General features: G+C 48.5%; 1 protein-coding gene across 4 annotated transcripts in view; it reads left to right on the top strand.

The window, feature by feature from the left end:
- Positions 1 to 24,202, top strand: part of PPFIA4 (PTPRF interacting protein alpha 4) — a 99,349-nt gene that overhangs the window by 41,402 nt on the left and 33,745 nt on the right. For all 4 annotated transcript variants that reach the window (XM_025211161.1, XM_014522737.2, XM_014522738.2 and 1 more), the window contains 7 exons: positions 1,769 to 1,900; positions 3,864 to 3,926; positions 5,353 to 5,444; positions 13,174 to 13,315; positions 16,053 to 16,258; positions 16,903 to 17,143; positions 18,880 to 18,915. In XM_025211161.1, coding sequence (XP_025066946.1) covers positions 1,769 to 1,900; positions 3,864 to 3,926; positions 5,353 to 5,444; positions 13,174 to 13,315; positions 16,053 to 16,258; positions 16,903 to 17,143; positions 18,880 to 18,915 — 912 coding nt within the window. The remainder of the gene's footprint in view (positions 1 to 1,768; positions 1,901 to 3,863; positions 3,927 to 5,352; positions 5,445 to 13,173; positions 13,316 to 16,052; positions 16,259 to 16,902; positions 17,144 to 18,879; positions 18,916 to 24,202) is intronic.

Genomic DNA, 24,202 nt, shown 5'->3' with positions numbered 1-24,202 from the left:
CCTAGAAAGTCCTTTTTTTGCCCTGTTCCAGTAACTCAGGACTGGCTGTTCTCAGCCCAGCGAAATCTTCTCTGAATGTAGCTGGGGGGCCTGGAAGACATATGGCTTCATGGTTTATATATTTCAGGAAGTTAGGGAATGCCTGCACTTCAGGGCTGGGGTTGATGGTGCTCCCTTCCTTCCCAGCTGTTCTGGGCCACTAGCACTACTACTGCTGTGATGCTGGGATATTGTCCTGCCTGTGGCACTGTCCAGGAGTCAGCCTGGTTTCCTATGGAAGTGAAGCGCTCAGGTGTGTGGTCCTGTGTGCTTCTGTTGCTCATTTCTATAGTGGAACAGGAAAGCATGTCCCAGTGGGTGGTGCCTGCCTGTTCTTGCTCCCTAACACCCTAGCCGTGACATTGCTGGCATTGGACCTGATCTAGGTTGTGTTCTTCCTCCATGGCTGGGGGTTTGTGCTGCTGAGAAGTCAGGCAGGGCTTTTGGCGCTAAGGAAGAAAAGTTGGGATTTGGGAACCCAGGAGCCTTTGCCACTGCGGGGGTGGGGAAGGTTACATCTCTTTTAGGCCTCACGTGGAAGAGGCCAGAAGTGGCTGAAATGGGGGTTGTCACAATTTCCTAAGAGCTGTTGTGACAGAGTGGTTAAAGCATCTGACTAGAGGTCAGAGAGGAGAGTTTGAGACTTGCACTGAAGGCCACTCCCAATCATCCTGGCTGTAAAGAGATACCTGATCATTCACTCAAAAAAATCAAAGGATGTGGTTGCATATGAAGCCAGCATCTCACTCTCTTGTGTGCTATTGGCTACAGCAACCGGTGTGCTTGTAACCATGCTAGCCTGATGGGCTGTCAGGCACAGTCAGATCTTTGACCTTGATCTCCTAAGTCCATGTTGCAGCAATCCCTGATATCAGTCAGCTGCCCTGATATGCCTAGTGCATCCTACAGTGATGCATAGGCCATAAGCTCATGCTAAAACTACCAAGAATGAAATAGCCAACAATATTGCCATGCTGTTGGAGGTGTTATCTACAGAAACATATGGGGCAGTTGACTCCTAGTGGATATTATGCTAGGCTTCCTGCAGACTCAGAGACAATGCTGCCTCTGGTCTGACTCTGTTCACAGGCGGAAGGTTCTCTTTATGGTACCAAAGACTGGGGGACCTTTTGTTGAGACAGATCCTGAGCTGGCGTAAATCAACAGAGCTACTGCAGTGTATGCAAAAGAAGCACCTGGCCCAAGAGTGCTCTGCTGCTTAAGCCTGATATACAGCTCATGCCTGGGTCCTGCTGGCAGAGTTGTGAGCACACCAGCTCTATGAGCAAGAGATGGCTTCTGCTGACAGAAGACTTGTAGATGCTCCTGTGCTTTCTGCAGGCTGCCACAGCCCCTCTATCAGCACCTCCTCTACTGCACTGTGCACCCTGCTCATTGTACACCACAGTAGTACAGCCATGTGGTTCCAGCAGGAGCTGTGTCTGCAGTCTGCTCACAGAGCTCCTTTCAGCAGAAGCCATGTAATCAGGATAAGCCCCTAACTCTAGCAGAGGGTGGATTGTCTGACATATTTTGCAGCCAGAAAACTGGCATGACGATGGTCCCCACAGTGGGAGGGGTCCTGCATCACCCTAGGGATAACCTGGAGAGGATGGAATAGGCCTTTTCCAACTGTCATTAGAAGAATTTTTTGAAATATATGAAAATCACCCTTTTAGTGTGTGCTGCATGAAGGAATTACAGGGCTGATTGCAGTTTGCCATTACAGGCCCGTCAGCGGGAGAAGATGAACGAGGAGCATAACAAGCGGCTGTCTGACACTGTGGACAGATTGCTGAGTGAGTCCAACGAGCGCCTGCAGCTTCACTTAAAGGAGCGGATGGCAGCTTTGGAGGAAAAGGTACAACCTGCCGTGCCCAGGGGTGAGAACTCCCTAGGGAGGGTTGGGTATGCAGCCTGCCGAGTGTTGGGCATTGGACACACCAAGTGGGTAGCAGGTCAGTGGCAGCAGGGATGGGCCCTATGCTATTTCATTGCTCAGGGGTAGGCAACCTTTTCCAACTGTGAGCTGGAATGACCCACCCTGTGTCAGATGTAGGCAGGCAGGAGCTAGAGCCATGCCACTGCTTGTCTCTACGGTGGCAAAAAGAGAGGGCACGCGCAGCTGAAGCCCCATGTCCACAGGCCAGATCCAGAGGTTCCCCAGGCCAAATGCATCCTGTGGGCTGTAAGTTGTTGATCCCTGCTCATTGTACTCCTTCCATGGTACAACCACTAGAGGAACATGTACCCAGATCCATTAGTGTGAGCTGTTTTGTTGCATTTTGCTGAACAAGTGCAGTTGTTCATCCCTCCACCTGAAGCATCAAAACCTTTCAGAGTCAAAGCTGCTACAAGACCTGCTTAGAACCTGCCTTAGCCAGGTTGAAAGCAAATTGTACCCTGACCTGTAAAGCTTCCCATCTAGTTTTGTCCCATGCAAACCCATGGGAGCCAGTATCTCAGCCAGACGGCTGGATGGAGTTTCTACTGAACTAAGCATTCATTCAGTTAGCTGCAAAAGCAGGTGGCTCTGAGCAAGTGGATTCCTCATTGCAATACTGAGAGGAAGCCAGCCTGTCAGTCTGGGTAATAAACAGTTATATGTATGTCCAAGGTCACTTGGGGCAGGCTCCTTTCTCCTTCAGTGGGGGATTGCAGTCAAACTCTGCATGTGGGGAAGATGGTTTTAGCACTGATCTATCCATCCGACTTGTCACATGTATGACTGCCTCTCCATAGCTCGTGAATCCTGATCCACACATTAGAGCTTGGAATTTCTATTGTCTTGCCTTTCATCTCTTGTGAATACCAGTGTGGTGATTCTAGCTTTTGCAGCCACTCTGCAGAGATGTCAGTGACATTCCACAAACAACAGGGCTGAAACACTGCAGCACATTGCGTGGGCTCCCTGGAGGCCTGGCTCTGATACTGATTCACAGAGACAAACTCACAGCATCAGATGGAGAGTTGCCCCTGCTTAATGTCAGTGGAGAATATGGCCTCAATCTATCGCTGTCCATGCCAGAAACCCAGGCACAGGTGCCTGGGTTTATACAGCTATGTGAAGTCTGTCAGCCAGAAGGATGCATTAACTACTTTACCAAGAGAGATCTGATGTTCTCAATTTGTAGGGTGTGTTAGCTGATCAAAGGTGTGTGGAGGAGCCAGTCTCACCAAGTGAGGGTGTCTCCATTGATGTGCTGGAAGCTTTTTTTTTCCACTCAGATGCCTGCTGGGAAAAGGGGACCACTAGGGTTTAGGGTCTGTATCGTTTAGGAAAATCTATTATTATTTATATTCTAGCCCTGGCCTTGCCAGGACCTTTTCTGTAATACAGATGTAAGTTAGTGCCATTCAGCCTGGTTCTGTTGGTTGAACTGCTGCTCTAATCTCACCCCCTTTGCCTAATCTGGACAAATCTTTACAGACACTTCTTCCCAAGGCCAGCCATATCATTTGTCACTGTCACAGCGTGTTGGGGAAGGTCTGGGGCAGCGCAGCCTTGGTTCTAGGGTGAAAGGTGTGCAGGGACTGTTTATTCACAGTCTATGCTGAAACAGCCCCAGGAACACAAAGAATAGTTTTGAAACCAAGCTGTTGATGCCTTGGCTCATTATTGCAGAGCAGACCTGTCAGTGCAGTTGCTTTCACTGTCAATCAAAGTAAACAGAGGGTATGGAGAATGTCATCTTTCATCCTGATGTGTGTCAATCAACCTAGCCCTCTTCCAAGATGCCTGTGTCAGTCTTTCTTGTAAAGTTGCATGGACACATTTCCACTGATTGACTTGAACAATGTCCTCTCTCTCTCTTATGTTAAAGAACACCCTATTACAAGAGCTGGAAAGTACACAAAAGCAGATTGAGGAGCAGCAGCATGACAAGGTATGTGTTGCTCCAAGGGGTTTGTGTTAGCAACTGTGCTTCCTTGGTCCTCATCCTATGTTAGAAGCAGTCACACCTACTAAAAATGCCCTGCTTACCTGTGTAAGACAGGAGCCCAGAGCACCCAGCAGTCATAACATGAATAAATCCATGTGTTACTTTGGCTAGGCTGAGATTCCAGTGCTTGCAGAGGGGTTCCCAGCCTGCATCCCCCTGCTCCTATAAATCTTGCCTAGTTCCCTGGAGCTCATAACATTGAGGGGTGAAAGAAGATCTCAGGCCCAGCTGGCGAGAGCCTTGGAGAGCAGAAGCAAGACTGTCTCTCTCCCTAGTCTTTATTAAAGAGTCAGTATAAGAGGTTGAAGCGCTAGGATGGCGCAGGGAGGTGGCAGCCTTCTGAAGCAGCGAGTACTTTCTGAGCGTGCCAGCTTTCTTTTGCTAATCCAGCACCAGGCTCTTCTGGGGTTAGGAGGTAACAAAGGGGCTGCTTCTAGATCTCACTCTTTTGGCCTGGAGCTGCTCCGTTACACCCAGAGAATTCCACAAGCTCAGCTGTCCTTTTCACCCACTAGCTACCTCAAAGGGCTACTGCTGTTTGTTCCTGTGCAGGGAACAGGAGCCTTGGGAACAGACACTGTGCTGTGTGCATAGAGGAAGCAGCATTCAAATAACGCCCAGCTTAGTCTGTTTGCACATGGGAGCAGATCCCAGTATGACTGTGAGGTACCCGCCCTTGGCTTCTTGGTCCCTTCCATTTATACTTCCACTTTGTTTCCTTAGTACTTATGAGTGATTAGGGAGAGTGGGAGGGGGAAGGTTAGGATCACATTCACAGTGACTTGATGGGATCTGTCTGCAAACTTCTGGGAAGGTTTATGTTATGCATGCAGGGATAATGGATTTCTGGCTCCAGTCCAGTCTCTGCAGCTTCCCCACTGAGCTGTATCCTCTCTGTTTGAAGCTATCAAGTTATAATATGGCTGCTTAGTCAAGATACAAGTTTCTGATTAGGAAAGAGTTGATGAGTGACTGGCATGGGAGGAGCTGGACTGGTGTGCACTTTGGACAGTTGGTCCTTTAGTGGAGAGATGTGCAGGCATTCACCCAGCAATACTTAGAGCAAAAGCAGAGGAGCTGAGTGGAATCAATTCACCGTCATGTAACAAATTAACATCTACTTTCAGCACTTCCTCACGTGTGTGTGTGTGTGTCTAGTCTCATGATACTTCAGCTGGCTTCCCCCGCCTTGGTTCTAGCATCATTATTTAGCATAGCCTGCATGGTTTGGGGCTTAACAGACATGTAAGAGGCCTAGACGCCGGTGCAGGGATTTTTGAAATATTTATAATCAAAATAAATACATAAACAGATGAGTGGATTGTTCTGTACAAAACTGCCTGTTCCCCTTTTGTCTCATTCTGAACAGAGGAGGTTGTCCGATGAAATCGACAAGCTGAGATTAGAGGTTGACCAGCTAAAGACAAGAAGTGGAACCTTTGTGGACAGCGTACACACAAGGTAAGGACCTGAATGCTGGGGCTTCCATCAGGCTGTGCCTTCAGCCTGCTTTGTTCCCCCTTGCACCTTGCACCTAACTGCCTGCATAGCACAGGGAAGACCTGTCTTGCATGGCCACAACTCAAGGAATGTGCTTTGCTCTTTGAAAACACTCCAGATCCATATCATGCAGTTACAGGCTCCATCAGCTTCCTGTTTTCCTGGATCCTTGGCCTGTACCAATGCTGTGGCCAACAGTGAGAATTGTCTACAGGAGGGTTGATATCTCAGGGCATGTCTATCCGGCAGACTACCTTAAACCAGCTAACTTTGATGTGAGCAGTGTAGCTGCAGTAGCATATAGCTCAGCACAGAGTAGCTACCCATATATTCACTCTGCTGCTTGAGCTGTTTTTGCAGCTTGCACTAAGCCCTGTGCTATTGGTTACGCTGCTAAGGTGCAGACAGAAGTGACAATTTTTCCCTGATCTGGCCACCTGATCTGATGATTCTGACAGAGCCTGGCCATTGCTATGGGAACCTGGGTGCAGGCTCTGAGCGGCTAGATTCCCCTCTCCCCTGGAACCAACAGTGAACTTCTGTTTGGTCTGGGGTAACATTGTAACTCACAGTGCTTTGCAAAAACCATTCTGGGTTACAGCTGGGAACTGTACGTCTGTCTGCACCCCTAGTGATACCCAAGGTGGCAAGCTTACAGCTACCTTAAGTAAGTCTGCACAAGCTGGAGTCACAACAGTAACTGCAATGTAGACAGGCCCTCAGGAGCAGACAGTCAGACTGCATGCTGAGCTGAGAATAATGCTGCAGTTGCATATTGGCTCATTTTCCATGTCAGTAGCTTAAATGAAATGACAGGGGTTCCAGGTGTTTCCTGTTTGAATTGATAGAGTAGCTGTGGCCAGAGTTAGTCTCTCACTGGTGTAGACAGCATGGCCCCTTTGTGCCATTTCTGCGGCCAGGCTCAGGCAGCTCCTAGGCTGAAAGCTCCATGGATCAGGCTCTCAGGGATTTTGCAGTTCTTTTTCCATCCGCTCACAGACTTCCTTTCTTGTTCTCATGCCTCTGTGTAAGCAGTAAAGTCAGAAAAAAATGCTTCTCCCTTCCCTGGGCAGGGATGTTCAACTTAGCAGCTGGGGGACAAATGCCCCACAGGCTACACCAGCAAGGATCTCACACCCACACTCCACAGACCCCTCACCCTGCTGCACCAAGCAGTTGTGTAGCCCCAGGGTCACCCTCTGTTTCCCCAGCTGTGCTGCACTGTACTGCCCTGCTCCCTGGGGCAGGGACAGGCAGCAAAAGCTGGAGGAGGGAGGGCAAACCTGGGGACTCCAGCTGTTGTAGGCAGAGCAATAGGGGGAGTGGTGGCTACCAGGCAGGGTTCAGGGGGTAGGGTGGGGCTGCTACTTAACCTCTTGCAACCTACATGTTGCCCAAAGGCTGCCAGTTGGACATATCTGCCCTGGGTCTTTGGGAAGGTAATGGCAGGTGATAAAGTGGATGTTTGGAAGGAAGACTCTCCTTGGCTGACAGGGTCCCAGTGGTGTATAAGTCCCTTGGACAGTATGCATGTCTTTGGTGTTGCTTTCAATGCCCAATATGAAGTATTGTCTGCCATGCTATCACACCACACATGAAGTCATGCAAAATTGTGGCTTCATTGGCTCAGCTGAGCTGGTAGCCCAGGGAGACCAGTATAAAAGCCTGATCTCCATGTACCTCCCATTCATAGACTGGCTGTCCTACGCCTTTTCATTTTCAAGCTAGGCCAGAGAATGTGTTGGCTGTAGCCAGATAGTGGGCTCTGGGTGATGCACAGTGTGCCTGGAGGAGAGGCAAGGGAGGGGAGGGATCTTCCTCATTCAGCAGTGGTTGTGAGGTCTCAGGTCATACTAGCATTTATCCCCCTGCTGCTCAAAGCAGGCTGTGACTAGTAGGGGTCAAACAAAGAGATGAAGGAAGGGCTGATGTTTTTCATTAGAAAACGTTGATCTGTTGAAACTGGGACATTCCCAGGAATAAGCCTGTTTTGACTACGTTTCTCTGGTTTTAAAACCAGTATGTAGGTTGCGCCAGGGATTTCTTTTACCTGACAATATCAGATGAAAGGCAGGGGGCTCTTGTTGCCTTTTTACTGCTTGAATCATTGACTGGTTCTCTCTGCTGTTTTTCCCTATCCCCCTGAATCCATTGTCATTTATGTCCCAGCATTCATGCAAATTCAAGCTCCTGACACAAATACAAGAGAAGAATCATTTAAAACCTCCCAACCAGTTTCTCATTCTGAGAAAGGAGGTGACTTCCCCTTAACAGCCCATCAGACCTGCAGCTAGGTATTGCTTGCCAGAGTAAGCTGACTAGACAGAATCATTGCTGCTTTATATTCCAGAAAGTATCTGTCTGCAGAGGGCACCATCACTCCACAAGAACACTGCAGTTTAGCTAATCTCAGCTGGTAGCTCCAAGGTCTTCCTACCTAACAAAGCTCCCCTGGCTAAAGCAGGGCTTAGTCCTTATCTCTAAGCCAGGGGTTTCAAACTTATGTGGACGTCTGGGCTGAATCTGGACTTTGGGTCTCCTTGCAGGCTGGATTCAGACCCACTTCCAGTGATGATGCAAGTGGCATCAGTGGCACACAGTGTTGCCATTGCTCACTCCCCTGTAACACACATCCCCAATAGGGCTCCATATTCTGAATTTCAGCTGTGGGCCCTGCCCCCAAATTCCTGGCCTCTCCAGGAACTGCCCCCCCTCCCCCTCTCCTTCCCCACAGGCCAAAATAAATAGTGCCTTGGGTCCTATCTTTGTCACCCATGCTCTACAGTAAAGGACTGCTGGTCCTGTGAATTGCCAGACCAGACCAGATCAAGGGATCTTTCTAGTGCAGGATGCTATATCCATCAAAGGCCAGAACTGCCTGTTTTGAGAGGTAGGTGAAAGTTCCCCCCACCCCTGCCTACAGTGGACAATCATGGAATAACCTGTCCAAAAAAGGAGTTCATCCCTTAACATCATCAGGTAAAGATTGTCTATCCCATCCTGGAACATGAGGGGTTTTATTGCTTTTATCTCTTATCAGCAAGTAAAGAGTCCAGGTGGGTGATATATCTAATCTGTCCCTTGCCCCACCAATCCAGGCAAGTCAAACATCATTTCTGCATCTCCCCTGCGCCTGTCCTAAATGCCCCTCCTGCTTGTCTTCAATGCTTTTCTGTGCTGAAATGGGTCCAATCTGCAGAATTCAGGTTGGTGCCGACAGCCTGGACACAGCGCCTCAGTGTGAGGCTAGTTGGATATGAGGTTCAGAATCTGCCAAGTGTTCAGCTGCAGGCGCTTGTGGCATTCATAGTTGAACCTTCATCTAGATTCCACCTGCACAAGGTTTGACAGGCAGAAGTACAGGCTTTCACTTCAGCCCCATTCCTGTTTGATAGGCGGAAGTACAGGCTTTCACTTCAGCCCCATCCCTGCTACTGTCATGTGATCAGGGGCAGCAAGGAACATGACTCCCAGTCAACCCGTTTCTTTCGGGGCTAATTTCTTCAGTGTCTCCACCCGTTTCTTTAGGGGCTAATTATCTATCGTTGCAAAATTGCTTTATTGCATGTAGTTTATGCTAAGGGCTACCCAGGGCTGCAGACAGTAAATACAATACTCCAGGTCACAGAATCTGTTGCTGTGTTCTGCAGTTGCAGGCAGTTCCCATTATCTTGGACAATTGGTGTATCCTTAAAAATTAGCATATTTATTCTGAATACAGCAGGTCTACAAAGAGCACTGATTTCTGTGGCTGCAATATTGCAGGGTCCCCCTGAGGCTGCAGGAAAATGTCATGACATTTTGGAGAGGAGAAGGAGGAGTTCAGAGTTAAGGTTGTGCCAACAGTTCATTTATAAGGCTGATTTTTGTGATCCTTGTAATAAACAGACGACTTCCCCTTGCAAGGACCAGCAGTCGTTTTTACCAGTACCCACCCACACAGCTGGAGAATGTCTGTTGGGGTAGGTAAGCTGGGCCATCTGCATTCTTCTGCTATGTGTAGACCTCCATGGGGGTAGCACTGATTGGCACAGCTCCCCACAGCAGTGGATCTTGCAGTCAACACCCTCAAGAGATAAATGGGGCACTTACCCATGCTCAGGGCTATTATTACTATTGTTTCAAACTGTTTGCAGACTCTGGCAGACATCACTGAATTGGTTACACCTAGGTCATGTTTTCAAGCCTTCTTCACAGGCATAACAGCTAGAAACTTATATTGAGAGCCATCTCAGTGTAAATTGCTAAGATACCATGGAAACAAGTGCCTTATAAATGCTAAAAACTGGATTTTTGGCATCAGCCACCCAGCCCCAATAAACCAGGCATAAGATCCAAAACTTTGCTTTTGGGTGAGATGTGAATGTTTCTACTGGAATCAGGCAGTTCTGTGGAAAAAAAATTCTTTTGGAAAAAATTCCAGTTCTACTTTGAAAAATACTTGCAGTGCATGGTTTTCTACTAGGCTTAGAAAATACCCTGTCTACCAAATCCTTCCTCCTGAGCAGCACCTCTGGCACAGCAAAGTTCAGAGATGGTATGGGGCTGTTGGTGTCTAAGAACCCTCCCCATTTGGGAGTATGAGCTCTCTCCCACCTGGGCAGTGGTCCCCCATGTTCATCTACGTGGCATTTAGCACCTTCTTTAGAGGTTCCACTGAGCTTTGGAGTCCTTGCTGTCCCCCAGCCGGGAGCAGAACAAGGGTGAGGTGAGCAGGGCACCAGCCCTGGGTACCAACTATGGGAAGCGGGGCTGTGCTTCTCTTGCCCTGCCATAGAAGCACCCCATGCCTAGCAATGTGTCTGTGAGGGGGAGGCAAGGGAGATGAATGGAATGGTGCTTCCCTCAAAAAGAGCCTTTGCCAGAGCAGGCAGGGCCCTGCACCCAATAACACATATTGGGGGGAAGGAGAAGTGAACAGAAGGGACTTCAAAAGAGCAGCTCCAAGAGAGCCCTGGCTACAGAACTGCTGCCATTGGAGCAAGTACAGACTGTTAAGACTTCCCTCCCACCCCCTCTACAGTGGTCAGCACAGCCTCCCTCCATCTACTCTGCCAATCCCTTCTGCTGCCCTAAACACTCAATGAGCTTGATTATACCTCTGTATTCAGCCAAGCTTGTTGCCTCCTCAGATTAACAGTAGCATTGGCCAAGAGTAGAGGACATACCTAGAAGGAAATTTTGAAGATGGAAGAAGGCAAAGATCAAGGCTGTGAGGTCATAACGTTGCTTGCATGTGTCATGCTTGTCTCTCGAGGGTCATCGGCGCATGCCTGATTTCTGAAATCAGTGCATATGAATATATGTGACCTTCATTCCAGAGGTGCTGAACACCCACAGGACCCACACGAATTAAGCACTTGATTCTGAGTCATCCTGACTCTGGAATGTAGCTATGTAAATGGGGCCACTGGTTGGATAAATACAAAAGCAGACTGGCACTGAACATCATAGGAGGGAAATCTCCAGGCAGCACCTCAGGAGTTGGTACAGAGGCCTTTCCTTTCATTTTGGTAGAGATAACAGCCCCAGAGAAGAGGCTGTCCAGTGATGACATTTGCTGAGCACATCAACATTTGCGCTCATTAGTACCATGAGTGACATAAATCATCAGAAAGACTGATGGGAGGAGAAGTGACCAAGTGAATGAGCTGCTGATAGAATCCAAAGTGGGTTGGTGTAAGGTTTTGCAGTTGAAAAGCATGAAGGGACATGCAGCTCAGACTGATGGAAATAGATCTGGATAGCACTAGCAATGAATCTGACCTAGGTCAGGTTTACAAAGGCTCTAGCACAGGGGTGGGCAAAATACAGCCCACCAAGCCATTTTGTCCAGCCCATGGGGCCCCTAAAAAATTTAGAAAAATAATATTTATTTGCTCCTGGCTGCCTGTCAAAGATGACAGGAGCCAGGGGCAGTAGCACCCAAGGGAAGCCGGTGGCAGGACCCAGCAGCAAGGCCTGCCCAGACCTGCTCCCCAACTAGAAGCCCGTGCCTAGCAGAGGCTTCTGGCCTGGGACCTTGGGGCCGTTCCTGCTTTTCTGATCCAGAAAGGGAAATGCGGCCCTCGACAGCTTGCCAAAACTTAGCAAGCAGCCCTCCACCCAAAATAATTACCCGCCCCTGCTCTAGCAGGTCTACGGTGGGTCTAAAGATTCAAGGAGAAATAATGGTAGTTAAGCACCTAACCCACTGTATTCTTCTAAATATAAATTGACTTTTTGTTCCTCCAAAAGGACCAGAAAAATTGCACCTGACTTACACTTAGGGTTGACCTGTAATTGGGCCCATAACAATTTTGACTTTTGTAGTTGCAATATTTTTATGCATGCAATAAAAATACTAAGTCAGACATTTTTTTCAGTGAGTCTTTGGGCTCTTTTAATGGTTTGGTGATTCTCCAGTGGGATGGTTTAAGGGCAACAGTAGTTCAAGGACTTTATTTGTAGTTATTGACTTATATTTGGGAGAAAAGCTTTTTACCCTAAAGTGTACCTGTAAAATGTATGGCTGACTTATATGCAGGGTTGTCTCATAATTGGAATCATGCATCTGTGCTTCTGTTGCATTGGTGCAGCCAGATTGCCACGTATTTAGGCATCTGTATGTCTTTGTAAATTTGGCCCCACATACAGACTCAGGTTAGAAGCAGTGTGGAAGTGGGAATGCATTATCCTTTTGTAACAGAGAAAGCCAACCAACTTCTTGACTGTATGACAAGGGCTGTTTCACACAAGGCCAGGGAAATAAAGATATCTGTCATGAGGCAAAGCTGCTATGGGATCACATCTCAATCTGTATTTGCTTACATATAATTCACCTGCCAGAGATACCCAGGGCTGAGCTACCATGGAGAAATCGAGAAGTTTCCGCCCACAACTTTTCTTGACATTAAGTTCCCCGAAAGATGTTTTTTTTGAATCCTGAAGACAAATTCATTTGAAACTGGAATTTTTCAGCGTTTCAATCAAAATCTCAGAAATGTTAAAAGTTTTTAATAAACATGAAATTGTTTTGGCTTTGTTAGCGTTTCTACTGTGGGTTGAGGTCAGGTCATTTCCCAACCAGTTCTAAGGCCAGATCTTCACAAGCAGGGGGAGGCTAAAGAATCAAATGAAGAAAATGTGGTGGGAGGTTCATGTGGTTCCTTGGTATTTTGAGGAGGATGACAGGAGCTAGAAAGAAAAAACAGGTGGCCCTCCAGGAATTGGCTAAATACACAGCAAGGTGTTTATCTCTTGGGGCAGTTTGGAGTCTTTAGCCAGGACTGTCAGTATCCTTGAGCTGAACCTGCCCCCATAGGGTGCCAGGACACCTGAAATATTACAAGGTATATCCCAGATATGGGTTGGGTTGGCTGGCTAACCACAGGTTTTAGCTCATGCCCACTGGGGGTGGGGGGAATCATATCTCCAGAGTTTGGAGCAGGGAGGAATTTTCCCTGGCTTCTGTAAGCAGCAAGGTGGAGGTTTTACTGTCCTCCAGAACATGGAGCAGGGCTGCCAGCTGAGATCAGTTCGGCCTTGCTGGAGCCCTGTCTGGTTTCCCCAGACTAGAGACAAAGCTCACAGACTCCGCCTCTGAGTTGAGTTACCAACCTGGGCACAAGCTGGCACCCCCCAGATGCCTTGTGCTATTTATTGTAACATCATCCTTTCATATGGTGGCTTATCTCTCTGTTTCTCATAGATCCCACATGGGAAGTGCCACGGACCTGAGATATCCACTGAGCACTGTGGTTCATGCCCCTGCTGAGCCCTTTGGTACTGCCACTGGACTGCACCGGGCACAGAAGGGCCGATTTTCAGCTCTGCGGGATGAACCCCCCAAGGTAAAAAGCCCAGTGTCCATCCCACCCTGGACGCAGATCACGACTAATCTCCCGGCAGTAGTTCGGAGCGCAGCACCAGCCTCGTGTGCAGGCTCTGGTTACACCCTCAGTGTAGAGTGTGTTACAAGTCTTTTGTAACCAAAACAGCTGTGACAGCTGCCTTTGGCCTTTCAAATGAGGGGGGCTTTGCGCTGTCATTAGGCAGTGACAGCTGCAGGGCTCCCACCCTAGCCCCCTTCCAAAGCAAAGAGGTTGTTATTGTGTGGGACGCGACTGGACGGTGGCCAGCACAGCACTTACTCTGTGGGCTTAAACTGAGGCTGGAGTGGTTTTACAGTCGAGTTAGACCACACCACAGACACATGCCATGGGGTCTGGGGCTAAGGAGAAAGGTACAGGGAGACAAGCCAGTGGGTAGGCTGGCTGAGAAGCCAAGCTGCACTCGTGGCTTTAGGTGAATAGTGGGTGCTGTCTGGAGAAGGGTCTCCAAGGCCTTGTTTCCTGGGTGGCTTGGAGGCCCTTCCTTCTGGGAGCTAGATTGATAAAGTCTATCTCTGCAGGGCAAAAGGGGACTTCTTCCAAGGCCTGGCTTTGGGAGGTATGTGGGGAGTTCCCTTCTTCTGGACCCTAACTTTGGGGAGGGAGGTGTGGTGGCCCTTCTCCCTGGGGCCTGGCTCAGGGTAGAGTGTGGGAGCCCATTGTGATAGGGCCTAATTCTGGTGGACAAGGCTGGCCCCTCTGTCCAGAGTCTGGTTTAGGGAAACATTCGGGGGGCTTTCCCCCCTGGGACCTGTCTTCAGGGGTGAGTCATAGGGACTGTTCCTTCTGCTGAGGTTCAGCTTTAGGGAACATGATATTTGTCAGTTTGGAAACACTTGTCCTCCAGGCCTGGCTTTGGGAGGGAAACCTCTTTCATGGACCTGCTGTATCAAAAATATTTGATACAAGAAGACTAGGTGGGTGCCCTTTGGTAGCACTCATGGTGCATAAACAGCTCTTTTGATGCAGACCCCTCTCTGACTTATAGGCAACATGAACATCATTGTGTACAGTGCTAATTCCCCCAGAGAGACGTGGTATTCTAGCTCACCCTGAAGTTCACTAGGGGACCCAGAGAGTCTCTGCCAGTGGGTTATAATGGGGTAACAAGAGTCCCATCAGCCACTGTCCAGGGCAGCGGTAGGCAATTATTTGGGCTGGAGGGCCATTTAATGAGTTTTGGTGAGCTGTTGAGTAGTGGGGGGGAGGGAGGGAGGGAGATGCCAGTTGATCCTATCTGATCCACCGGCTGCCACTGGGAACCTAAGGAGGGAGGTCTATGCCCTGCTCCACTGTACTCTGCTGCAGCTGGGCCTGAGCTGAGCCATGCAATGCACAGACTCCTCCACCCCTGCATTCCTTTCTCCCCCGCTCCTGGCTTCCTGTTGGTGCTGTGCAATGCTGGTACTGCAGGTGCCGGCAGCCAAGCCCGCATGGGACAGGGTGCAATGCAGCGTGCAGAGTAGTCATCCCCCCTGCCCGCTGCAATGGGCTGCTGCTGATGCGTTGTGACTGGCACAAACTCACCTCCTGATGGTGCCATGGTATCAGCAGCTCATCACAGCGGGCAGGCGGGATGGCTGCTCAGTGTGCTTCATCACGCCCCATCCCATGAGGGCCTAGCTGCTGGCAGCTATCATGCCAGGACTGAGCAGCTGCAGTGCCAACAGGAAGCTAAGCTGGGGGAGATGGATGTGGTGGGGAGGATGGAGGAGTCTGTGTGCTGTGTGGCCTGGCCAGGCCGAAACTGCAGTGGAGCAGGGTGGAGTGCAGCCCTCCCTCCTTAGGCTCCCAACAGCAGCTAGCAGGATGGATACAATCAGTTGGTGGGCTGGCTATGGCCCACGGGCTGTATTTTGCCCACCCCTGGTCCAGGGCATGTCCAACTAGAAAAACGGGAGTTCCATGCATCAGCAGTGCTCCTGGGACTTGTGCCACTGCTACCACTGTATAGACAACTCTCGACTTGTGCTGTTCTGCAGCAGCTATCTGTCAGTGTGGGGGATGTCATAGTCCAAGAGGTTTGTCTTTTGAACTCCTCTAACTAGTCTATGCTGGGCTGCCCTGCAAATTCAGTGCAGTCACCTACAGTGATGGCCTTGGAGAAACTCCGCCGGGAAGAATGGAAGCATCCTGGGGTCCTGTAGCTACACAATGAGTTAATAACAAAAGATGATATTCTGAGGTCACCTATCTAAGGTCTGGTCTCCATCACAGTCTTCAATTTGCTAATCTACACTATCCTTCTGTTTAGTAGGGCATCTCCATTTTACAGATAGGAAGCTAAGGTGCAAAGAGGCTTCCCAAGATCCATGTAAGGAATCTGTGGCAGAGCAGGGACTTGAACTTAGGTGCTTGGCTAGCACCCTTACCTATGAACTGTTCTGCCTCTCTGGCGTCCTTGTTAGGACAGAAAAGAAGCTCCTACAGGGCTTTCCTTGGCCAAGCAATGTATCTGTCTAATTTGTCTCAAGGCGCACACACAGTCTTCACCACAAAAATATCAGGCTCTGGCCTTATGGGCAACACCTTTGTGTACTGGAATCTCTTAACACAGAAGGAGCATCACATGAGAACCAGGCGTGCAGGCCAACACACTGCCAGATGTCTGCTGCGTTTTGTGGGAGCCCTAGTCTGTGCTGGTTGGGGGAAGGTTGGGCCTATGTGACTGACCTCTGTGGGGTTTGTTGTCTCCCAGGACTGGGAGCAGGCTCAGCCAAGCGGCGTCCTGGCCACCGTGTCTCACACTTTCGACAGTGACCCGGAAATCTCCGACGTGGATGAGGATGACCGAGAGACGTTGTTCAGTTCCATGGATGTGCTGTCCCCCAGTGGGCACTCTGATGCCCAGACCCTGGCTATGATGCTACAGGAGCAGCTGGATGCCATAAATGAGGAGATCAGGTGAAGAATAGACTTGACTGAGGTAGCAGGGAAGGGGGATTGATTTATACAGATGGTGACTTTGCCCTGCTCTGACTGTAAAGCCAGCTTAGCTGGCCCCTGTGCTCAGGATGCTTGGCACTGCTGATGTTTACGTATAAAATTGTTATATAGAAGATAAAACCAAAAAAGCCCTTAGTAGAGCTACACTGAGATGGAGTTCTGGGTATGAGTTCACGTCACCAACATTACAGAGATATTGTAATTGGCCCAAACAATGTCCCAAACCCAGGAACAAACAGTTGTGGTTCAGGGTAATAGGAACCCAGCCGTGCTGAGGTACAGAAAGACACAGCTGACGCTTTCGAACAACCTGAACTCTGCCCTGTATTGAGATGGCCCTTTTCTGCCCTCCCTGTTACTTCTGAGGCCCTGCTGTTCCAAAATGAAAGAAGGGGCCCCCATGCCACTACATATGTCCTCAGATGGAGTTGGAGCCCCAAGGTCCCAGGACGTGAGGCCTAAAGACCCGTGACTTCTGGAATCCAGTCTAGAAACAGTAGAGACATGAGGTGGGGTGGGGGAGTGCCCAGAAATGGTGTCCACACTATCAGTGGGGAAACAGGACTGGAACCTTGCTTGAGTCTCCATTTGTGATTACTCAGGATGATTCAGGAGGAGAAGGAATCTACGGAGCTGCGTGCCGAGGAGCTGGAGACCCGCGTTACCAGTGGCAGCATGGAAGGCTTGAATCTGACGCAGCTGCGTAAAAGGGCCTCTATCCCCACCTCTCTGACTGCTCTGTCCCTGGCCAGCTCCTCCCCATCTGTCAGTGGGCGCTCCACCCCAAAGCTCTCCTCTCGCAGCGCCGCTCAGGACCTCGACCGCATGGGGATAATGACACTGGTGAGTCACGCAGGATGCAACAGGGTGAACTGAAGCCAATGAAATATACGGGCCTGTTAATGACCATTTATGCTCCTCATTTAGTAACCTCATGACTGGGCCTGGTGCTCCTCTTAGATACAGCAGGTTGTGTCTTAACTGAGCTCTGAGGTCCCTGAGATCTGAGTCTGTGGAGACCACACTGAGATTGCAGTTCTGAATGTTGTTCGCTAGAATTTCGTGGACTGTTGTGTTCCCCCCAGTCAGTGTAGCCCTCTGCTGTCCTGTCCTCCTGTGGAAAGGCAGAGTGCACTGCCAGTATTAGTTAAGTCACCTTGCTGAGACTCCAGAGGCACAAGTTTGAGTCTTGTTCCAAACTTATACAGAAAGTCACTTCAAGCTGTACATGGGCACCTAGTCATTCAGGCTGATGAGACAAAGGCAGCTGGAGTGATGGGAGCCAACAGGCTGCTACGCTTAAGTGGTCCTTTGATTAAAACATAACCATCTGAGGGTGCCTGTGCAACTAAGAACAGAATCCTGTTCATTTTACATCCACATGGTAATTATCTAGTCACAGAACTGTTATTACTGGCCCTTATGCACAGTTTGCAGTCCTAGTTCATGTGCAGTGTGGACATAGAAGCATCCATACAATTATTGGGCATGCAGTATAAACTCTCTCCAGGCTGGTCAACTGTATGGCCCAGCAAAGAAGAGGAGGAGGGTTCTCCTGTATTTTAACCTCCAGCAGCTGAGTGGCTTAGGGCACTCACCCAGGAAGGAGGAGACCCAGATACTAGGCTCCCCTCATCTGGGGGGGTCTCAATCTCTAACTTCTCAGCACAGGATTCTCCTCCTCTACTGTTTAACACCCATTGGCCCTGGGTTCTTGCTGGATATAATTTTGTGAATTAGGTTCATGACATGAATACACATGCAGAAAGATGTACCTGCCTGGCCATCTCAGCCTACTGCCAATGCTGAATAGCCATGTGGACCACTATGCATCCACAGTGCACATGGAATAGGATCATAAACTGTGCATGCATCACTGAGTAACTGCCATTTGGTCACATAAAGTAAAATAGGATTCTGCCCATCCTGTGCACATGGGTTAATGGTAGGAGAAAGCAAGAATATAGGTATAGGAGGGTGGCTTGTGGAGAAGTATGTATATGAGAAGATGGTATGTGTGTCTATGCGGTAGTGGACATGTGGAGACTTGGGTGTGTATGAGGGAAGGCATATCTGGATGTTGGGGGTTTTAGGGTATGTGAGCCTGTTAAATAGGATAATGTCCATATGTATCAGGGTGGTGAATGTGTGGGTTGATGGGTACATGGAGAGTGTCTGTAGATGGTGAGCATGTGAGTAACAGGGCAGGGGGCTGTACATATGGGAGCTGTGGGAGTAGGTGCATGGACTGATAGGCATGTATACAAGGGTGAGGCTGGTATATGTAACCAGGCACAGGGTATGTGCATGGCAGCAGAGCACATGCTGAAAGCATAGCATGTTTGTTCCCATTTTCCTGTGTTGCTTGGCCCAGCCCTAGTGACAGTTCTGCAGAGGGGACGTTCTCACCTGTGAGCATGCTGGCCTGTCTCAGTGTGGATGTGTGGGCTGTATGTGGACCGGTCAGCCATACCCAGTGTCTGCAGCCAGCACCTCACTGTCACTGCTCTGTTCAGAGGGAAATCCATAGTTAACGGCATCCCTTTTTGTGTCTCTTTCATTTTTTCTCTTGCAACCAGCCCAGTGACTTGAGGAAACACCGAAGGAAACTGCTTGTGAGTCTGTCTTTAATTCCTTTGGCCTTTGATGTGTGCTCTTGTTACTCTCTCCTGTAACTTGGTTGATGTGAGCCTTGTGGACTTGTCAGACAGCTCTGGCATAGCAATACATGGATACTCTTCCTGTGCTGAAAAATGTCTGTACCCTGAAAAATGATTGGTGGTCAGGGTGAAGGGGACATGGGTAGGGCATGGCACATTGTGAATAATTTGAGCCAGAAGCCTTGCCTTTGAATGTGTTGTTATGGCACCCGCTTAAACCCACCTGCTTAAACCCAGAATGGGCTCTGGCTTGATTGGGATCTGTGGGTGCAGCTGCAATATACATACATGTGCCTTAGAGAGGTGTGCTGCAATTGGTCTAAACCCTTCCCAAATGCAATTTGCAATAGGGGGCTCCTAACAGGAAGGTTAGAAGTCAAGATCGGGCTAGAAGCCTGGTCTTAAACATCAGCACCCATTTGGAGAAGACAGAGAGGCTTGTCCACAACAGCCCATGCCTTCCCCCTTGCAAGCTATACTCCACCAAGGCCCAGAAATCAGCCTCTGTGGACCGTTAACATGCACATGGAAAAATGACGTATGGTTCAGCCAGAGGTGTGAGTGTAAGGCAGTGTCATATAGTATAGGGCTCTTGCTTTCCTCCTTTGCAGGAGAAGCAACAAGCTGGGGTACTCCTTACCTAGGAGAAGTCAGTGGGAGCACTGAGTCTGTACTGTTGATGAGGATTGTTTTCGAACTGGCTACAGTGAATGGCTTTAGCTGTGTTTGCCAACATGCCTAAATCCACTGATGTTCCCCCATGCTTATGTGACAATAGGCTACAGTGAACATTGGGCTGTGCTCATGGGCTTATTTGAAGCCACATCGAGGGGCTGTACTCAGGTCATGTTGGTGACTGCAGAATGCTGGGGGCAAATGGCTAGGCCCATGGGGTTTCTATTGGCTTTGAGTGCTGCTTGGCAAGTCAGTTAGCAGTAGAACTAGAATAGGGAACTTTTGCCTTTGGGATTCATCTCAGGCCACTGAAGGAGGCTGTTGAGGATGCTATGATCTGGGAGCCTAAGCCAGGACTATGTTGTTTTAATGCCAATTGGAAAGATGTGGCCAGGAATATTAGCCATAGACTGTAGCCTCCCTTCCTAGCCATGCCATATGGGGAGAGATTTAATAATGCACCATGAAAAAAACAGCTTGTCCAGAGCCCTCCCTAGTACATAAATGGCAGGGTCTGCCCTTCTTCAGATCTTTTCCTAGCTTGCCTTATGTCTGGGCCTTGTCTCTCCAGCTGTTGAAGGCAAACACTTCTCGCTGACTTGATTGCAGCAGCTGAAGTGCCAGCCCCAGACTGCAGCTTAGAGGAATATCATACTTTATTCCAGTCTAGGGGCTGACAGCTTGGATGGCTTCCAAAAACTGGGCTGGAAATATCTAGAGACGGGGAAAGATTTTAGAGAGCAAACATTGAGAGACTGAGGGAGAGAAAAAAATGGAGGTAGACTGAGGCAGAAAGGAAGCAATGACGAGTGGTGGGCAACAGCACAGCAGTAGAAGATGATGACAGAGCCACCAAGTTCCAGCAGCCAGCCGGACTCCCGCATCACGTACCTTCTTGCATACTATAGAGATATTCTATAGGTAGCCTGTGTCTGCATAGCACTGCCCTGACATTTGACCGACAGGGGCCCTGTCCCAAGAAGCTTACTCCAGGGAGATGGTGTGTATCACCAGAGTGTGCATGGCAGAGGAGAGGTCTAGCAGGTGGTGATATAAATAGTACCACACTCCTGTCTGGGTTTAAGCAGGAAGTTGGCAATGAGATGGTGCTGAGGCTGCTGAAACAAATGGCTCTGTTCTTCCCTTGTCTTTACTTGGGCCAAAACCACCCAGGCTTTTTCCTTCATCATCTCACCCTGCTATTTGCCTGCTATCATGGAGTCATAGAAAAGTAGGGCTGGAAGAGACCTCTGGAAGTCATCAAGTCCAACCTCCTTTCTAAACCATTCCATTACAAATCCTTGTCTAACGTATTGCTAAGACTACACAAATCAATCCTGTCTCACAGCCACAAGGCAAGGCATCCTAACTTGCCACATGTAAAGCCGGGGGGCAACAGTAGTTATTGTTCTGCTGCTGCAAGGATTGTTAATATGCTCTAAAGATATCCAAGGAAGAGGGGCATGGCCTGCGCTGCACAGGAAGACAAAACTGCTCACATACTAGTCTGATCAGGGGGTAAAATTCCTTCCTGATCCCAAATGCAATTGGTAGCAATTGGTCTGACCCTGAGTGGTGGTTTTAGTCCCAGCAGGAGCATTGGCACACCCCAGTTAAAATCCCCAGCCTTGGCTGCAGCCAACATCTGTGCTTCTTAAGCAGGTTAAAAAAAAAAGACACTTGTAGCAATGGGAGGGGGAAAATATTCCTTCCTGGCCCCAAATGCAACCAGTAAACCCAAAAGCATGGGATTACTGAACACCTCCCATCCTGCTTTGCAATATGGGGACAGCAAACATAAATCTACACATCGCACCCTCTTACTAGACAGGCAGAACTCCTCTTTCTGTATTCCTTCCATAAACTTCTTCCAGCTACTTTAATCTTCTTTCATAAAACAGAGCCAGTTGCAAAGATCTGCTTCATTCCCTCACTACTGAGTATGGACCTCTCACATATCCACCAGCTTTAGGCTGTACAGGTCTTCTCTTTAGCTCCAAGTTATGGATGTCTGCATGGCTTCTGGGCTTCTAACTGCTGCTCTTTACAGAGCATTCCAGGCAGAGCTACTCCAAGATCATCCCTGACCAAATCTTGTCCAAACTCTTCTTGAAAATCTCCAATGATGGAGAGTCCATAACTTCCCTAGGCAGTCTATACCACTGCCTCACTGTTCTAGCAGTGAAGAAGTTTTTCTTGGTATCTAATCTAAACCTACATTGCTGCAACTTCAAGCCATTGATCTGTGTCCTGCTCTCTGTAGCAGCAGAGGAAAGGTGTTCTCCCTCATCATTATGTCGGCTCTTCAGATATTTGAAGACTGCTATCATGTCTCCTCTTAATCAACTGTTCTGTCGATCAAAACCTGGTCTCAGTCCCACTCTCTGGATGGGCACCAGTCTGTTGTGTCTAGTCCTTTGCCTAATCCCACATGGAGGGCTAGGTAATGACTTGTCACTGTTTCTACCTCTGGGTCCTACAGGCACACTCTCCAGGATCACGCTGTAAGTTCATCTGCCTAAACACTGAAACCCAGACCTTACATGCTTAGACACTATCCCCCACAAAGTCCACCCAGCTGAGTGAACTCTGATTTTTTTGTTAGCTTAATCAGGAACCATAAGGCAGTAAAGAAAGGAACAGGCTGAGCAAAGGTCTCCCTGTCTTTCTGTCATACATACACACACATATACACATTTGACCTTAAAAAGCACGAGAGAATCACAGCTCCATAGAAACTCTTTAATGCAGTCCTGTTCCATGTCCTCATACCCATGCTAAAGGTTACATACCACAGAGGTTATAATTCAGCGTGGCATTCACAAAACAAAAACAGTCTAGAATTGAAGCAGACATATTCCCCAGAGCCATTGTACATTCTCTTTACCACCCTCCAGCAAGTTGTTGTTTTACAGCACAGTGCTCGTACCCACACTGATTTCCTCTCACTTTCCAAGAGGCTGGGAAGACCTGGCTCTACCTACCAAATTTACTCAAATACAAGACCAACCTCCCAATAATTAAATTCTATATATGGAAAATGTATATATTTGTTAAAATTTTCCAGGTGCAGAATCTAATGTTTGGAGATTTGCCTTGAATTTGTCCCCCTCTCACTGCTATATCAGGAAAAACAAATCTAGGTAGTCAAGTAGCCCCCTTGCCCTCTCTGCCCCCCCTTTACTGTCAGACCCTGCTCTCCCTGAACACATGGAAGAGAGGGGCAAAATTTGCACGTAGGCAAATTGCTACAAGTGCCCATAGACTTAGTTCATCCAGAATTGAGGCATTGTTCCTTTATGCAACTGCTGTATTTTAGCACAGGGACTCCATAAACACACTTTTAGACACATTTTTTTATAATTACTTATATATAGTACAAACTGTATTTTTTTAATTTCATGGTCCAGGTCAAATTAGCCAAATCAGTTCCAAATCCTATCAGCTGAACAGAACTCAGTCGTTCAAATCCACATGGCTTTACCACTGGCAAGTATCCTCTTTCCCAGACTTTTCAGCATGGGACTTCAGGTACTTCCAAAGCCATGGCATGCATCCTACATGCAGGCCCAAGCCTGGAGGTCTTGCGGTTTGGATTCCCCCAAGTGTCACTTGCTTCTAACCAACAGGCACAAGCTAGGGGGAAAATCCCCCATCTCCATAAATAAGTGTGTAGCCGAGATCTCTCATAGTGGGACTTGCCTGCAGTGCAAGGACATGTCTCCACTCTCTACTACATATAGCTATTCAAAGGTCAGGAAGAAGGGGATCTTCCTTTCCAATCACAGCAGGAAACCACCTGGACTGATACCATGGTATCTCTCCAGCCACGTGATATTGGTCCAAAGCCAAAAGGCTCATGATTTACTATATAATTCATTGGGCTGGGCCTCAGTGGAGTCAACAGTGTTTCAAGCCATGGTGACCCCACCACTGAGCACTGCTCACTATGTGTGTATACTCCAGATACCCCCTTACAAAAGAGCCGTGTGCTAATTAGCCCCCACTTAGGACTGGAACCAAGTGTTCTTGTCACGAGTCCCGGGATCTTCCAAAAATGTATATGCAGACGAGGTGCACGGCAACCTTTTCTGGTTCTGTCTCATGCAGGACAGGGCCACACTAATCGTACACGCCAGGCTGAGAGGGGTGGATGACGAGGGATTCTGGGTGAACTGTTTGGGGCCCCATTTTATGATGTTTGTTAGACATTTAAGGCTGCTGAAGAAACAGGAATCATTGGAAATGGGATAGAAAGGCACAACTCAGCTGTGGGAGTGAAGAGGAAAATTAAATATATTCAGTGTAGTAGCCCATCATGACTTGAAAAAGTCAGCACTGAGGGGGACTGTGTGCAGTGGGCACTACTGTATGTCTTATTCAAGTGGGCTGCACTAACCTATCCTGTGGTAGGTTCTCATCATATGATGGGTCATGTGTTTTATAGTTGTAATCAGTGCTGGCTACATTTAAACAGCTTTATAGTTGTTTTCTATTATTGAATACATGCTGCTTTTGGCAGCAGTATAAAGATAGTTTATTGAATGAAGTTTCCTTGTATGTGACT

The sequence above is a fragment of the Alligator sinensis genome, unplaced genomic scaffold, assembly GCF_000455745.1.
Source record: "Alligator sinensis unplaced genomic scaffold, ASM45574v1 scaffold766_1, whole genome shotgun sequence".
NCBI classification, from domain to species: domain Eukaryota; kingdom Metazoa; phylum Chordata; order Crocodylia; family Alligatoridae; genus Alligator; species Alligator sinensis.
The sequence above is the reverse complement of the archived record's forward strand: the minus strand, read 5'-3'. Positions and strand labels throughout refer to the sequence as shown.